This window comes from Coregonus lavaretus (genome assembly GCF_964263955.1).
Source record: "Coregonus lavaretus genome assembly, chromosome: 14".
Lineage (NCBI taxonomy): Eukaryota > Metazoa > Chordata > Actinopteri > Salmoniformes > Salmonidae > Coregonus > Coregonus lavaretus.
The window spans coordinates 12,457,317-12,475,089 of record NC_140001.1 but is presented as its reverse complement, the minus strand read 5'-3'; the positions used below and the strand labels follow the sequence as shown (position 1 = coordinate 12,475,089).

General features: G+C 45.4%; 1 protein-coding gene across 1 annotated transcript; it reads left to right on the top strand.

Annotated features, from left to right (window-relative positions):
- Positions 1-632: 632 nt before the first annotated feature.
- On the top strand, positions 633-16,233 carry LOC311141011 (myocyte-specific enhancer factor 2C-like). Its single transcript, XM_084176289.1, has 5 exons — positions 633-677; positions 7,404-7,582; positions 10,128-10,257; positions 14,518-14,656; positions 14,944-16,233. Exons 1-5 carry the CDS (start codon positions 638-640, stop codon positions 15,284-15,286), a joined length of 831 nt encoding a protein of 276 aa, XP_084032415.1. The 5' UTR covers positions 633-637; the 3' UTR covers positions 15,287-16,233.
- Positions 16,234-17,773: the final 1,540 nt, after the last annotated feature.

The window sequence follows — 17,773 nt, the reverse complement described above, 5'->3', positions numbered from 1 at the left end:
AAACCAAGTCAGCAGTCCTCTCCATTTAGTGTGAAGCGCTATCCTGGGGATGTCTGGTCCTATGTATAGGTATTGAGTTGCTGGTGACATAAGCACATGAGGCCTGTCGGTTTGTTATTGTTGTCTGAAGGCTGTATTTTGTCCCGCTGGGCAGTAGCCTTCTGCCCACACCCCCACCCTATCATTAGGCCTGGATGCACCGAGCGCAAACTAAATATGAGTTTTGGCTCTAACGCCACCACACTGTCCGCACACGCTCACGGCCCTCCTACTCCTCCAACTCACACAAGTCATTTTTCTTGGACGCTGACATCCAGTATCCGCTCGCAGTGTCCGCTTGCCTAGAACGTATGGTTTGTAGGAAAGCAGTGCTGTTCGGGTTTACACACACACACACACACACACACACACACACACACACACACACATAGAGGTAGACACACATCAACCCTGGCACAAAATAAGGAAGGATGGTAGTTAAAGTAAGTTAGTCAGAGCTGCTGAAAGGCGAGAGAGGAGGAGGGAGCTGATGGGGATGTGGATGGATGTGGGCGTGAAGGAGGGAGGTCTCTCATCTAAAGGTTTCCTTCTCTTTTCTCTTTTTCTCTCCTCCCCCTTTCATCTTTCAGGTGGCCTCATGGGTGCTGACCTCACCACTGGCGCGGGCACCAGTGCTGGTAAGGATGGCATCTTCCTTCTCACACAGACACACACGCATACACACAGGGCACCCACTCTCCCACCCAGGCAATAAAACGCATGACTAATAGTAATCCAAACCCAAGTGGAGTTGCTGTCTATGACGTGTTGATTTTAGTGGTCTTGGAGTTCCTCAGGGAATGTTTGTCCAGTACTGGGTCCGTGGCACATCCTGGTCTCGGCTCAGAAATTCTCTAACAACTGGAAAAAGGAATAAAAATTATATTAGAGTGTGTAGGAAGATATTCAATCACGGAAGGGAAGGTCCTGTGTGTTTTAGGACCTTAGGGATCGGAGGTGTTATATATGGATTTGTATTTCTCTTTCTGTTGTTCACTCGCTCTCTTTCTCGCTCTCTCTCTTTCTCACTCTAACTCTCTCTCTTTCTCTCTCTTTCTTTCTTTCTTTCTTTCTTTCTTTCTCTCTCTCTCTCTCTCTCTCTCTCTCTCTCTCTCTCTCTCTCTCTCTCTCTCTCTCTCTCTCTCTCTCTCTGAGTGTGTGTGTGTGTGTGTGTGTGTGTGTGTGTGTGTGTGTGTGTGTGTGTGTGTGTGTGTGTGTGTGTGTGTGTGTGTGTGTGTGCGTGCCATGTCTTAATGAGCCGAGCAGTATCACACTGCCTTTAACCACTGTTTATTTCCTCTACCTCGTGGCTTTGGTGTAAACTGCAAATTTTGTTTGGCTATTCAAACTCTTTCATAGGCTAACTACTGTCATATGTTTTGAGCAAAATAAATGTAACATTACCATACCATAATGTTATTGTGAAAAGTAAATTGGTCCGTGTGTACGTGTATGTCTGCATTTATTTGCAAGAGCTTGAATGGATTTACATGTGTGTTTGTGGGGTTATATGCGGCCATAATTTTGGCTTACAGTCAGCTAATAGGCAGTGTGAGGAGCTCTCAAGAATAGGGCACTAACAGAGGAAGAGACAGGGGCGAGTCTTAAACTGGGGCTGGGGGGTTAGTTTCTCGGTAAGGGGTGTGGGGAGGGGGGGTGGGCAGGGGAGCACAGCTGGGCAGCCCAGTCTGGCCCCCAGGGCTCCCTGATAGGGTTTAGAGACCGGTCCCTCTGTCTGACCCCTCACACACTCACTCGCATACACACACACACACATACACAACAGGGTCGTTTGTTGTGGCGTGTGTTCCATCGGCAGCCTGCTCTGCAGCGTACTTCAAATGTAGCCTTTGTGTCGCCACGGCGATGAACAGAGGCGCTCTGTGAGGACCCGGCGCGCCCGGCCGTGGTAAAAACACAACGTGGAGAGAGATCATGTGGAACTTAAAAAGATTCCATTCAAGTCTCTCTTAAATCCTACAGCTGGGGGAAAACCCCATGATGAATATTCTGCCATGCAAGTTTGCAGTAGAGAAACAGGGAGAGACACAGATGGAAGCGTTCTCTGAAGCCAGTCATAGGTTTTAATGATGTTCTGGGTTCCCACTGGTAAAAACTGGTTGAATCAACATTGTTTCCACGTCATTTCAACCCAAAAAATCTATGTGATGACGTTGAATCAACGTGGATAGCTCATTGGATTTGCAAAATGTCATCAACGTAAGGGCATTTCATTCATTTTTTCCACCTAGCTTTTAACCTAAATCCAATGAAATGGTGAATTGTTTTTGTTGATTTCACGTTGAATTCACGTTAGTTGACAACTCAACCTAATGTAAATCAAAACTAGACATTGAACTGATGTCTGTGCCCAGTGGGTTGTCTGTGACTCAATGTGAGGTGGCTGGCCACTGACGTAATTTTTTCACTTCTGCTTTGATAAGCTGTCTGTCAGTAGTGAGTGTTTCAGCCTGGTGTTCGCTACTACAGACATTTTATTTTCTTGTGAAATGTCCCTCGTCCTCAGACATACACACACACAGCCCCGTGTGCCACTCATGCCATGGCTGCCAGCATTGCTAGACATATTTGATTGATAAGTGACACATGACACAGTTTGATATTGGAAGGTCGAGTTGTCACGTCCTTGGTATATAACCGTTGTGGCAGGGCTGTGCGTGTCGTGTGTGCGTGTCATGTGTGTGTGTGCGCGTGTGTGTGTGGTTGTGTTTTCACATCTCTATGTGAGTGTGTCTTGTCTGTCAACCCCTTCCCTAGCTGGGGAAAGCGAGTTGGTTAGATGGAGAGAGAGAGAGAGAGAGATAGAGAGAGAGAGAGAGAGAGAGAGAGAGAGAGAGAGAGAGAGAGAGAGAGAGAGAGAGAGAGAGAGAGAGAGAGAGAGAGAGAGAGAGAGAGAGAGAGAGAGAGAGGAGAGAGAGAGAGAGAGAGAGAGAGAGAGAGAGAGAGAGAGAGAGAGAGAGAGAGAGAGAGAGAGAGAGAGAGAGAGGAGAGAGAGGGGAGAGAGGGGAGAGAGAGAGAGAGGAGAGAGAGACCAGGCTGATGAAGGGTGTTTCAGTCCCAGCTTGTGAACCCCTCTTACCTCTATTTGTTTTTATGTAGCTGTCAGCAGCATTCTGATCTCTGCTCTGCTGCCTGCTTGCTTCACTGTGTAGGAGAATTAACCAGCTCATGTCACCTCTCGCCTCAATCACTCACACATCTCCACAGGTCACACATACAAACACACACACACACACACTAGACCCTGGAACAGCTCTATAGATGCATAGATCCACTCTGTCCTGTTTGCCCATCCCCTCCCCTGTTGAAAAGACCAGCATAGACCAGCATAGACCACCATAGACCAGCATAGGCTGGTCCAGCATAGCTGCTGGTTTTGCTGGTGGCCAGCCTTCGCTGTGTTTTCGTGGTGCCTTGGTTGTATTTTCGTGGTGCCTTGGTTGTGTTTTCGTGGTGCCTTAGTTGTGTTTTCGTGGTGCCTTGGTTGTGTTTTCGTGGTGCCTCGGTTGTGTTTTCGTGGTTCCTTGGTTGTGTTTTCGTGGTTCCTTGGTTGTGTTTTCGTGGTGCCTCGGTTGTGTTTTCGTGGTTCCTTGGTTGTGTTTTCGTGGTTCCTTGGTTGTGTTTTCGTGGTGCCTTGGTTGTGTTTTCGTGGTGCCTTGGTTGTGTTTTCGTGGTGCCTTGGTTGTGTTTTCGTGGTTCCTTTGCCCTTTTCCGTGGTGACCAGCCTTCGCTGTGTTTTTGATGGTGACTAGCCTTCGCTGTGTTTTTGATGGTGACTAGCCTTCAAGTCACATCAAGTGAAGTTTAATTCCTATTGGAATCCAGCCAGGGTGGGGATATCCAACAATTGGAACTTTTCTTCTCCCACAATATGCATTCAGAATGACTGCCAGGGTTAGAAAGATTAATAAATGAGACTACCTCAACCATCTAAACTGGAACAATAATTTCAGTCCAACTAACAGATTGGATTAGTTTAGAAAAATTTATGTTACTTATCTTTGTGTAGCATAAGATCAATTAATCAATCTATGTACATGCAAAAACACAAGAAACTAAAAAGATATTGAAACAAACAATTCTAAAAATCAACTGCAATAGAGCATGCTGGGAAATATGATAATAATGGGCGTGGTCAGACCAGCTTGACCAGCTAGACCATGCTGGACCAGCATAGACCAGCATGGACCAGCTTGGTCACCAGCATACCAGTATCACCAGCCTAAACTGGTATGTGTCCAAAACACAGTGAAGGCTGGTCACCAGTTTCCAAAACACAGTAAAGAGTGATCACTTTTTTTTACTTTTTATTTTTTTACTCTTGATTTGATTTGAGCACCAGTGTCCAAAACACAGCAAGGGCTGGTAACCACCATGCTGGTCAGACCAGCTTGACCAGCTAGACCATGCTGGTCAGACCAGCTTGACCAGCATCCAACCAGCACCGACCAGCATAGACCAGCATGGACTAGCTTGAAATGAATGTAGGTCTATGCTGGTTTGCAGTGTCTTCCCAAACAAGAGCATTGAGACAAAGACACAAGATCTATTCTTACAAAAAAATAGCTAAATGGTGCCTGTATTTTTGTCCATAGCCTACATAGATACAGTGGAAGCTGTTAGTTAGTTAGTTAGTTAGCGTGACACCATACCCCTGTAGCTCAGTTGGTAGAGCATGGCGCTTGCAACGCCAGGGTTGTGGGTTTGTTTCCCACGGGGGGCCAGTATGAAAAAAATAAATGATGCACTCACTAACTGTAAGTCGCTCTGGATAAGAGCGTCTGCTAAATGACTAAAATGTAAAAATGTAATACCTCAGATGGTGGATTCAGATTTGAATGCACGTTAGGCCCAACCTCAACGGAAGAACCTGCATACGGAAAGTGGGACAGAGTTCACCCATTAGACCACAACAGGACAGTTAACAGTTAAATATACACGAGTTGAACCACACCAGCCATCTGTCTGTGTGTCTGTCTGTGTGTGAGGCCCAATAGGCACATCTTGCAGGTTTGCGAGGCAGCCAGTGTGTTAGCGTACAGTAACAGTTTGGCATCCCTCAGCCCAAGCAAGGCCCCAGGCCTAATCTACCTACAGAAATACCTTTATATCTTCACTTCAGATATTATATTGTTGTTTTTATACAGCACAGAGGCTGATTCTTACATGGGCAGCGACTGTTCATTTTGGTACTTCCTCAAAACGCTCGCTTCCAGTTTGACTGTCAGTGTCAGTGTCAGTGATGATCATGTCTCAGACTCACAGAGCTGCTATACAGTGGCATATTTGTAGTCAGATGCTAGCTACTGCATTAGCCTCTCTGTAGCCATGTTGCTAGTAGCTCTGGCCAAACCATGATATAATCCAAGTGTCCAGTTAAACTCAACCTAAGTCACTGGCAGCTTTAGAGAACCTTTGGCATCCTTATCACCTGTCCATTGCCTGCCTTAGATAATAAAGCCCATCTTCTGTGCTATAGCCAGTGTCTCTATTTTGAGTCAGAGCTGTTGTCCTAAAATGGCTGCCTGAAATCCCCTACTCACTTTACGCTCAGCCTGGCTGTACAGTAACATTACAAGTCTCTCTCTCTCGCTCTCTCTCTCTCTCTCTCTCTCTCTCTCTCTCTCTCTCTCTCTCTCTCTCTCTCTCTCTCTCTCATTCACCATTCCCAAGATCCCTCTGTCTCACAGAAATGTCAAGCTCTTGAACCGGATATGCCACTTCTAATCACACAACCAACAAACCTTACCTTCTCCATGGGCTTGGGTTTTTGAACATCTGTAGCTGTCTTAATTTAAAAAAATGTGTTGGTAAAGTTTGGACAGTCTCAGCTTTTCTACATGTAATTCTCTGATATTTTCTAGAACCTCTAGAACGGTTTTGATTCACTAAATGATCTGTGAGTACAGAGAGCCTCATTGAGATGGAGTGGCAAGTGTATTCTCATTCATGTCTCTCCACATGGGCCCACTCCACTGTACAATGGTCCAGCCAGGAGGATGAGAGAGAGGCAGGCAGAGCTGACGATGCAGCTGGATGGAGTGGCTCTAGGAGAGGCTCCCATACAAAACACACAGGTGCATCCATGCACATGCTCTGTGCACACGTACGCTGTCATGCACCGGCACAATACGTCATTCATCATATTGAAAGTCACACAACTTAGACAAATACTGTTTGACACACACTCTGACACTATACTATCACAATCTTACACATAGGTACTCAAGCATGCAGACATGCGCGCACACACCCACACACACTCACACGCACACACACACCCACACACACCCACACACCCACACACACCCACACGCACACACACACACACACTCACACGCACACACACACCCACACACACCCACACACCCACACGTACCCACACGCACACACACACACACACACACACACACACACGCTCACACACTCACACACACACACGTTTTACTAATACTGTTAGACAGACACTTTTTCTTTTACCACTAGCTGTCGTTTTCTCTTCAGATTGTTCAAATTGAACTTTCGTTTTCATTTCCAAACAACAAAAACCTTGCTCTCAAATTAAACAGAGATCAGCAGGAGGAAATTGCCCAGGAAGACATCTGCGACTCATTTTCCCTATGATTAGGAAATTCATTTATGTCTAACGTATAATTCCTGCCCCTCTTTCAAGTGGGACATGTCCATACAGCTCTCAGTGTTCTACCCATAGGAAGACGGGGAAAGCAGGCTGTGGGATTGGGTTAGAACAAAGAGTATACACTGCTCACTCTCTCTTGTTTTTAATGAGATGTTGCTGGGAGGGTGCCCCACTGGTTTGTGTGTGGCGTGGGTGCTAAACTCAGTCCTCCATTCAGTCTGTCAGAGGATGAGGAATATGGATTGGGTGTCTACCCCAGGGCAGGGTCTTTGTCTGGAAGAGGCAACGCGTGTTTAGCGCTGATGGACAAATGATGGGCCCTGTCCCACTGTGGTCTCCAAGGCCCTAATTTAATGTTTTTACACATCTCACTAGCCATCACTGGCTAGATGCAGGGTAAATGATAGTGACAGCGGTAAAAGATACAGTCCTCGAAGAAATCAAAGAAGATGTCTTCACAAACCCAGAATTGTGTGAGTTATTGGAATCACTGTGTGAAAGTGACCACTCTCTGGCTCTAGGACAGTAGCATCTCCACCCCTCCACTAGTTGAAGAATTTGAATATTTGCAGAAGTAATGGTATCCTCAGTACAACATGCTACTGTGGTCTGAGAACAATATGTAGGATACACTAACAGAGGTCTATTGAACAGTATAATTGATGGCTCCACTCTCTCTCTTCTCTCCCTCTCCACTCTTTAGGCAACGGCTACGGGAACCACCACCGTAACTCGCCCGGTCTACTGGTCTCTCCGGGCAACATGAACAAGAGCATGCAGGCCAAGTCTCCCCCGACCATGAACCTGGGTATGAACAGCAACCGCAAGCCTGACCTGCGGGTGCTTGTCCCCCCTGGAGCCAAGAACAACATGCCCTCCATCGTGAGTCGCTCAATCACTTCACCCCTAGTCCCAATCTCAGTCCCAGTCTCAGTCCCAGTCCCAGTCCCAGTCCCAGTCCCAGTCCCAGTCTCAGTCCCAGTCCCAGTCCCAGTCCCAGTCCCAGTCTCAGTCTCAGTCTCAGTCTCAGTCCCAGTCCCAGTCTCAGTCTCAGTCTCAGTCCCAGTCTCAGTCAGTCCCAGTCTCAGTCTCAGTTCCAGTCTCAGTCTCAGTCCCAGTCTCAGTCTCAGTTCCAGTCTCAGTCCCAGTCCCAGTCTCAGTCTGTCTCAGTCTCAGTCCCAGTCCCAGTCTCAGTCAGTCCCAGTCTCAGTCTCAGTTCCAGTCTCAGTCTCAGTCTCAGTCTCAGTTCCAGTCTCAGTCCTAGTCCCAGTCCCAGTCCCAGTCCCAGTCCCAGTCCCAGTCCCAGTCCCAGTCCCAGTCCCAGTCCTGATCCCATCCCCCTTTTTTACTTTGTCTTTTTGTTATGTCCTCTCAGTTGATATCCTCTCTGTGTGTTTCTATTGTCTTTTTGAGTGTTTGTCTTCAGTGGCTGTAACTGTCCTTCAGTGGCTGTAACTGTCCTTCAGTGGCTGTAACTGTCCTTCAGTGGCTGTAACTGGCCTTCAGTGGCTGTAGCTGTCCTTCAGTGGCTGTAACTGTCCTTCAGTGGCTGTAACTGTCCTTCAGTGGCTGTAGCTGTCCTTCAGTGGCTGTAGCTGTCCTTCAGTGGCTGTAACTGTCCTTCAGTGGCTGTAGCTGTCCTTCAGTGGCTGTAGCTGTCCTTCAGTGGCTGTAACTGTCCTTCAGTGGCTGTAACTGTCCTTCAGTGGCTGTAGCTGTCCTTCAGTGGCTGTAACTGTCCTTCAGTGGCTGTAGCTGTCCTTCAGTGGCTGTAGCTGTGTTTCAGTGGCTATAGCTGTCCTTCAGTGGCTGTAGCTGTCCTTCAGTGGCTGTAGCTGTCCTTCAGTGACTGTAGCTGTCCTTCAGTGGCTGTAACTGTCCTTCAGTGGCTGTAGCTGTCCTTCAGTGGCTGTAGCTGTGTTTCAGTGGCTATAGCTGTCCTTCAGTGGCTGTAACTGTCCTTCAGTGGCTGTAGCTGGGGTTCAGTGGCTGTAACTGTCCCATACATGTGCTGTCATAGGTTATGATTTTAACAAGATAGACTGTTAGTGTAGTACAGTAGTAATAGTACATTTCCGTTTCGAATGAGCTCCAGTTTAGTCGCTTCACTCCTGGAGTGGTTCCATTCTTAGAGCCACACCCGGCCACTTCCTCCATCCAATTAAACTAATCGGAATTTATCGCCCTCCCCTTCAATGCCGTCAGTCTGAGGATGTCGATCTGCTATTGGTAAGTGGGCATGTCACTCAAATTAGCCACCAAAAATAATAAAGATCCCCAAACACAGATGTCATCCATCACCCTCAGTTAGATTGAAGGGAGACCAGTCATTATTGTTTAAAGTGGCATACCAGTCTCCTTTTCACCTCATTTAACACCTGATTTACTTAACAAAAGGCACATCTCAATAGGTGGTCCAGGTAAGTCATGACATAGCACAAGAGGGGGGGTGGGCCTTTCCCCTTTGTTCTCTATTGCCTCAAGCAAGGGGGAATTCCCATTAGACCAACTCCTTGAATGCACTGCTCCTTACAGTTTGCAGTTGTGTCTATAAAATCACTATTCTGTTCAAAACATATTTTTTTTATCCTTTAGTGTGTGTACTTTACTGTATGTATACTTGGAATATCGCTTTTCAACTGTAAAAGTTGCTGGAGGACGTCTTTAACAATAGAAATACATCACCCCTGACTGAACTAGAGAATTATAGTTTGCTGAGTGTAGTTGAGTTGCTCCTAAGAGCTGATCTAAGGTCAGTGATTACTTTTTAGGTGGTGAAGGTTAGCATTAAAATACAGGGTAAGATTATCCTAGATGTCCACATAGGGGCAACTTCCACCTCAACCAATCCGCTGCATGCCTTGTACAGTATGTGTAGGGGTGGAGGACGTTTAGCCAGGGCCCAGGGTGACACCTAGTGGTGTTTCTGAGTCCTTGCATCCTGTCATGTTTCCCCTCTCACCCCCCTCGTTTCAACCCCCTCCATTCCCTTCCTTCCATGTCTGATTCAGAGGCGTTGCATGGCACCTTAGCATACGTTTCTCCTCTCCCAGAACCAGGAAATGAAAGGCAACAATGGGAACACTTTTATATGGCATCAAACCGCCATCATTTCTGCGCCACACCCCGCCACAATAAAGTGCCTCTCCCAGCTGTTTCTGTTGCCGTGGAGACCAGCAGGGTTACTATAGCGACGGCGGGTCCTCAGAAGGGGTGGTAAATGATAGGGTTGGCAGGGTTCAGCCGTGCCGCATGTCAAGTGAATAATTTCCAAGAAGCTGGCATGTTGTTCATTCCCCTAGCATCTGTGGAGCAAAAAATAATAAATTACAAAGTCTATTTTTATTCCCAAAAAAATCTGGTGCTGACTTTGTTTGTGATGGCGCTCATGCTTTTCCGTCTCTCTCTGTTTCTTTCCGTCTCATAGAACCAGCGAATAAACAACTCCCAGTCTGCACAGTCATTGGCCACCCCTGTGGTTTCTGTAGCAACGCCCACCCTACCTGGGCAAGGCATGGGCGGTTACCCATCAGCCATGTCCACTTCATACGGTACTGGTAGGTACCACTGCTTCTATACCTGTTATACACATACACACACACACACACACACACACACACATACACACATAAATGCATATATGCATACATACATACATACACACATAAATGCATATATGCATACATACATACACACAGTCTTTGTCACATACATATTTTATGTGTGTGTGTGTTTGTTACTACTTGCAGGGTTTCAGTGAGTTTAGAAAGTGACCTATACACACACGCCCCACCATTTACATTTGGATATGATTATTGATTTGATTTGATACGATTTATATATCGCATACACACAGATAGGCAGTTTTACAGGACTTCTCAGACATGATAGTGAATATAAGCATTTTTGATTTGATTTGATTTATTTCACCTTTATTTAACCAGGTAAGCCAGTTGAGAACAAGTTCTCATTTACAACTGCGACCTGGCCAAGATAAAGCAAAGCAGTGCGATAAAAACAACAACAACACAGAGTTACATATGGGATAAACAAAACGTACAGTCAATAACACAATAGAAAATCTATATACAGTGTGTGCAAATGTAGTAAGTTATGGAGGTAAGGCAATAAATAGGCCATAGTGCAAAATAATTACAATTTAGTATTAACACTGGAGTGATAGATGTGCATAAGATGATGTGCAAATAGAGATAATGGGGTGCAAATTAGCAAAATAAATAACAATATGGGGATGAGGTAGTTGGGTGGGCTAATTTCAGAAGGGCTGTGTACAGGTGCAGTGATCGGTAAGGTGCTCTGACAACTGACGCTTAAAGTTAGTAAGGGTGATAAGAGTCTCCAGCTTCAGAGATTTTTGCAGTTCATTCCAGTCATTGGCAGCAGAGAACTGGAAGGAATGGCGGCCAAAGGAGGTGTTGGCTTTGGGGATGACCCGTGAGATATACCTGCTGGAGCGCATACTACGGGTGGGTGTTGCTATGGTGACCAATGAGCTAAGATAAGGCGGGGATTTGCCTAGCAGTGATTTATAGATGACCTGGAGCCAGTGGGTTTGGCGACAAATATGTAGTGAGGGCCAGCCAACGAGAGCGTACAGGTCACAATGGTGGGTAGTATATGGGGCTTTTGTGACAAAACGGATGGCACTGTGATAAACTACATCCAATTTGCTGAGTAGAGTGTTGGAGGCTATTTTGTAAATGACATCGGCGAAGTCAAGGATCGGTAGGATAGTCAGTTTTACGAGGGCATGTTTGGCAGCATGAGTGAAGGAGGCTTTGTTGCGAAATAGGAATCCGATTCTAGATGTAACTTTGGATTGGAGATGCTTAATGTGAGTCTGGAAGGAGAGTTTATGGTCTAACCAGACACCTAGGTATTTGTAGTTGTCCACATATTCTAAGTCAGACCCGCCGAGAGTAGTGATTCTAGTCGGGCGGGCGGGTGCAAGCAGCGTTCGATTGAAGAGCATGCATTTAGTTTTACTAATGTTTAAGAGCAGTTGGAGGCTACGGAAGGAGTGTTGTATGGCATTGAAGCTTGTTGTAGGTTTGATAACAGATCCAATGAAGGGCCAAATGTATACAAAATGGTGTCGTCTGCGTAGAGGTGGATCTGAGAGTCACCAGCAGCAAGAGCGACATCATTGATATACACAGAGAATAGAGTCAGCCCGAGAATTGAACCCTGTGGCACCCCCATAGAGACTGCCAGAGGTCCAGACAACAGGCCCTCCGTTTTGACACATTGAACTCTATCTGAGAAGTAGTTGGTGAACCAGGCGAGGCAGTCATTTGAGAAACCAAGGTTATTTAGTCTGCCAGTAAGAATGCGGTGATTGACAGAGTCGAAAGCATTGGCCAGGTCAATGAAGACGGCTGCACAGTACTGTCTTTTATTGATCGCGGTTATAATATCGTTTAGGACCTTGAGCATGGCTGAGGTGCACCCATGACCAGCTCGGAAACCAGATTGTATAGCGGAGAAGGTACGGTGGGATTCGAAATGGTCGGTGATCTGTTTGTTAACTTGGCTTTCAAATACTTTCGAAAGGCAGGGCAGGATGGATATAGGTCTGTAACAGTTTGAGTCTAGAGTGTCATCCCCTTTAAAGAGGGGGATGACCGCGGCAGCTTTCCAATCTTTGGGGATCTCAGACGATACGAAAGAGAGGTTGAACAGGCTGGTAATAGGGGTTGCGACAATTTCGGAAGGCTAATTTTAGAAAGAAAGGGTCCAGATTGTCTAGCCCAGCTGATTTGTAGGGGTCCAGATTTTGCAGCTCTTTCAGAACATCAGCTGTCTGAATTTGGGTGAAGGAGAAGCGGGGGGGCATGGGCAAGTTGCAGCGGAGGGTGCAGAGCTGGTGGCCGGGGTAGGGGTAGCCAGGTGGGTAGCAAAATGCTTGTTGAAATTCTCAATTATCGTAGATTTATCGGTGGTGACAGTGTTTCCTAGCCTCAGTGCAGTGGGCAGCTGGGAGGAGGTGCTCTTATTCTCCATGGACTTTACAGTGTCCCAAAACTTTTTGGAGTTAGTGCTACAGGATGCAAATTTCTGTTTGAAAAAGCTAGCCTTTGCTTTCCTAACTGATTGTGTATATTGGTTCCTGACTTCCCTGAAAAGTTGCATATCGCGGGGGCTGTTCGATGCTAATGCAGTAAGCCACAGGATGTTTTTGTGCTGGTAAAGGGCAGTCAAGTCTGGGGTGAACCAGGGGCTATATCTGTTCTTAGTTCTGAATTTTTTGAATGGGGCATGCTTATTTAAGATGGAGAGGAATGCACTTTTAAAGAACAACCAGGCATCCTCTACTGACGGAATGAGGTCAATATCCATCCAGGATACCCGTGCCAGGTCAATTAGAAAGGCCTGTTCGCTAAAGTGTTTTAGGGAGCGTTTGACAGTGATGATGGGTGGTCGTTTGACCCGCGGACCCATTACGGACGCAGGCAATGAGGCAGTGATCGCTGAGATCCTGGTTGAAGACAGCGGAGGTGTATTTAGAGGGTAAATTAGTCAGGATGATATCTATGAGGGTGCCCATGTTTACAGATTTAGGGTTGTACCTGGTAGGTTCCTTGATAATTTGTGTGAGATTGAGGGCATCTAGTTTAGATTGTAGGACGGCCGGGGTGTTAAGCATATCCCAGTTTAGGTCACCAAGCAGTACGAACTCTGAGGATAGATGGGGGACAATCAATTCACATATGGTGTCCAGGGCACAGCTGGCGGCTGAGGGGGGTCTGTAGCAAGCGGCAACAGTGAGAGACTTATTTCTGGAAAGGTGGATTTTTAGAAGTAGAAGCTCAAACTGTTTGGGCACAGACCTGGATAGTATGATAGAGCTCTGCAGGCTATCTCTACAGTAGATTGCAACTCCGCCCCCTTTGGCAGTTCTATCTAGACGGAAAATGTTGTAGTTGGGGATGGAAATTTCTGCATTTTTGGTGGCCTTCCTAAGCCAGGATTCAGACACTGCTAGAACATCAGGGTTGGCAGAGTGTGCTAATGCAGTGAATAACTCAAACTTAGGGAGGAGGCTTCTGATGTTAACATGCAAGAAACCAAGGCTTTTACGGTTACAGAAGTAAACAAATGATAGCGCCTGGGGAGTAGGGGTGATACTGGGGGCTACAGGGCCTGGATTAACCTCTACATCACCAGAGGAACAGAGGAGGAATAGAATAAGGATACGGCTAAAGGCTTTAAGAACTGGTCTTCTAGTGCGTTGGGTACAGAGAATAAAAGGGGCAGATTTCTGGGTGTTGTAGAATAGATTCAGGGCATTATGTACAGACAAGGATATGGAAGGATATGAGTACAATGATTGAATAAATATAGCAAAATCAAGCAACAATAGGCTGTGCGGCTGTGAAACATGGTTTCATTATTTGACGTTAAAACACATTTTATTACACTAACCTAACAGCAGGTGGTGCTGTTCACACACATCCTATATCCCTCACAGCATCATCCCCTCGCTCACTAACACTATGATTAGTGGCACCTGTATTGGCCCAGCAGGAAAATTACTTTTATACTTCTCACTTCAGTAGCCATAATTCCAAACTAATGTACTTTGCCAACCTGTTTGAACTGGCCTGAACTGACTGGTTCTCTTTCTTTCTTTCTTTCTTTCTTTCTTTCTTTCTTTCTTTCTTTCTTTCTTTCTTTCTTTCTTTCTTTCTTTCTTTCGTTATTTCTTTCTTTCTTTCTCTTTCTCCCCCCCCCCCCCCACCCCCCACCCCCACCCCCACCACACACTCTCTCTCTCTCTCTCTCTGTGTGTGTAGAATACTCACTGAGCAGTGCAGACCTGTCCTCCCTGTCCGGCTTTAACAGCGGTAGCTCCCTCCACCTGGGCTCCATGAGCGGATGGCAACAGCAACACCTCCAGAACATGCAGCAGCACTCTGCCCTCAGTCAGCTGGGGTGAGTACAGCGGGATACACACAATACTATGTACAATATCTATTCTACAGGCTATCTACACAGGCAGTAGACAGATCAAAGAGAGGAGGGATGGATATTGAAATTAAGTTTGTTAGGGAAACTACCATGAAAATACTGATACATATTGAGAAGGTAAATGTTATATTCTGACCAGACATGATTTATGGATGTGGAGAAATTGAGTAAACTTGTGTGCTTGTGCTTGTGAATGATCATGTTTCCTCACTCTTTAACCCCATGTGTTTGTTTTCCTTTCCTTCCTACAGGAATTGCAATAACAATCACTTATGTCACAATTCAAATCTCTCCCTGCCTTCTGCTCAAAGCCTGCACATCAAGTCCGAACCTGTTTCTCCTCCTAGAGATCGCACCAGCAGCACACCGGGGGGCTACGGCGTCCCACAGCAACAGAACCCCTCGTCCCGCCAGGACTCAGGCCGCTCCCCTGTCGACAGCCTGAGTAGCTGCAGCAGCTCCCACGAGGGCAGCGACCGCGACGAGCACAGGAACGAGTTCCACTCTCCACTGGGAATGTCCCGGCCTGCCCTGGACGGGCGCGAGAGCCCCTCGGTCAAACGCGTGCGCCTGTCCGAGGGATGGGCCACATGATAGCCACACACAGCGCTGGCCGTCGCTCAAGCTCCGCTCACGCTGCGACATCATGATGCCCCGACACACTTACCCTCGATATCACCACGCGACGCGTCACTCACCTCCAGAGCCCATGCTCTCTCTATCTCTCTCTCTCTCTCTCCCATGCTCTCTCTATATCTATCTCTCTCTCCCTCAATCTCATTGGAGGAAGGGGAGCACCCTTTTCTAAATGTAACTGTAATGTTTTCTTTTTGCTTTTTGCAGAGTATGTGTGCTATACATATTGGAGTTCTATAAAGCAGTGGGGGAGGTTGGTTGGGATGGGGTTAAGGGATATTTTTGGTGGGGAACTATGCATTACTTGTGCCGTGTGTGGGGGAAAAAAATGTATGCTTTTATATTTACACGTGTGTCTATGTGTACATATATGCATATCAACAAATAAACAAAAAAAGTCAGGTACTCTGTTTTGTAAAAGTACTTATAACTTTCCTCAGTGATAATCAGTGACTAGTACAGGCAAAAAATCCAGAGTGTAAGTTGCTGAGTGAACAGCCTAGCACTTGAGCTGGCCAACCAATACATGTGTACAGAGTCAATTTCATTGCTACCTTTCTCCGCAGTTCTCCCTCACAAAATGTTTGTTACAATAGATGATGTCATGTTGCAGGTTCAACGTATTTATGTAAATAGAGGGTCAGAGGGCAAAGGGGAGGGGTCAAAAGTTGCCAGACATTACAGATTATTCATACACAAAATGAAAGCTAATATGCAACATTTGAAGGAGTGTACAGGTATACCCGCAGGCCCGTTGGTAGATGTGAGGAACCAGGAAGAGAACCCATGCTAAACATAGAGCTCCTCCTCAAACATGGAGCATATTGATAGGACCATCCTTTTACCCAAGAGCCATGTTAGTGTAATCAAGAAACCCTTGGTCTTGTATTAGATATTCAGTATTTAAAAAAAAAACAGTTGTACGATACACTTGCTTATATTTTCATATGAAAGGAATACAATGCTAAACATTTTTGTGGCTTTTTGTAGTTTCTATAAGCCAGAATGTGTTTTTTGATAGCTTTGCTAACATGAGATGGATAGTCCGAGAATAAATGAAATGACTGGGCATCCAAACCAAGCCATGAGAACAGACTGAGAACCCATGCTTTGCTGAACTGTTTTCTCTTTGTAGAGGTTTTGTTTTTAAACGTGTATTTCTAATTATATATAATAATTATAAAATTAAGACTCTTTAAAAAATAATCCGTGAAATTAACATGCTTGTGTATAGCTTTCTAATATATAAATATATATAATAATGTTTGTTTTTTCTTAGTGGAGTTTCTTATGTGCAGTTGTTTGTTCTTTTGTTTTATTTGAACCTGGGACAGTGCTGTTCAGAGGCATATTTAGTCTAACCTTGAGAACCAGCTGAACAGAGTTGACCATGTCTGTGTTTGTGAGTAAATTAAGAAAGATAGACCTCTTTCAAACAACATGTTTGAGGAAACTGTGTGGGGATTGGAACAGGGGGTTAATGCCCAGGCAGGAGATGACATCCCACTGGGCAAAGACATCAGTTGAAGTTATAGTTTTGATTTAGATTTGGTTTGAGTTGTCAATTAACGTGAATTCAACGTGAAATCAACAAAACATGTCACCACGTCATTGGATTTAGTTTAAAAGGGTGAAGAAAATATGAAATTCCCTTTGAATTTGTGGGTTGAAATGATGTGGAAACAATGTCGATTCAACCAGTTTTTGCCCAGTGGGATGAGACATGCCAAATGAACGTTTGATATCACCCATGATGACCCAGCTTTGCTGTGTCATGATCCTCATAGTTAGGATTCTACAACAATACCCTCCAACATCCTCTTTGATGGCCCTTTGGCCGACGTATTGTGTATATTTTCAAGGTTTTATTTAATGTTTTCACTACAAGTCCTTTGCCAATCATCATAATGAGACCCAGCCTTGTGTGCAGGACACCACATAAATCCAGATTGAAATATTTATTTGATAGTTCCAATTTGTATTTGTGTCAAATGATCGAGCTGTTGAGGATTTTTGCGGTCTCTAATCACGAGGTGTTGTGCTGTATTTGACCCCACTCAGTCCAATGGCCAGCTCAGTGTTCATGCTGGTTTAGGAGAAGCACGAGTTGATTTCAGACAAATATAACTTATAAAAAAACATGAAACTAGCCACATCTCTCTCTCTCTCTGCCTCTCACTCCCTAGTCTGCTGTCACTCAAGTGTCATGGTATTTCTATGTGCATATTTCATGCCAGTTCACTATGTTGTTAGTGTATGCAGTCTGTGTAGTCAGAAACAGGGGCAGAGCCCCTATGGTGTTCTTTCTTTTTTTTATTCAATACAAAAGATTTTTAAAATACATGATATTTCAGGCAGCATATGTGTGGAAAAACCAAAGCCAGTGGCATTTCTGTATTGTAATATTATTCAACTTTTATTTTCACATTCATTTATGGTTATTGC

Bases quoted from the DNA above. Each gene is read 5' to 3' on its own strand.
- LOC311141011 (XM_084176289.1), top strand. From the start codon at position 638: ATGGGTGCTGACCTCACCACTGGCGCGGGCACCAGTGCTG. The intron at 678-7,403 runs GTAAGGATGGCA...TCCACTCTTTAG, and splicing joins TGGCGCGGGCACCAGTGCTG to GCAACGGCTACGGGAACCAC. The intron at 14,657-14,943 runs GTGAGTACAGCG...TCCTTCCTACAG, and splicing joins TCTGCCCTCAGTCAGCTGGG to GAATTGCAATAACAATCACT.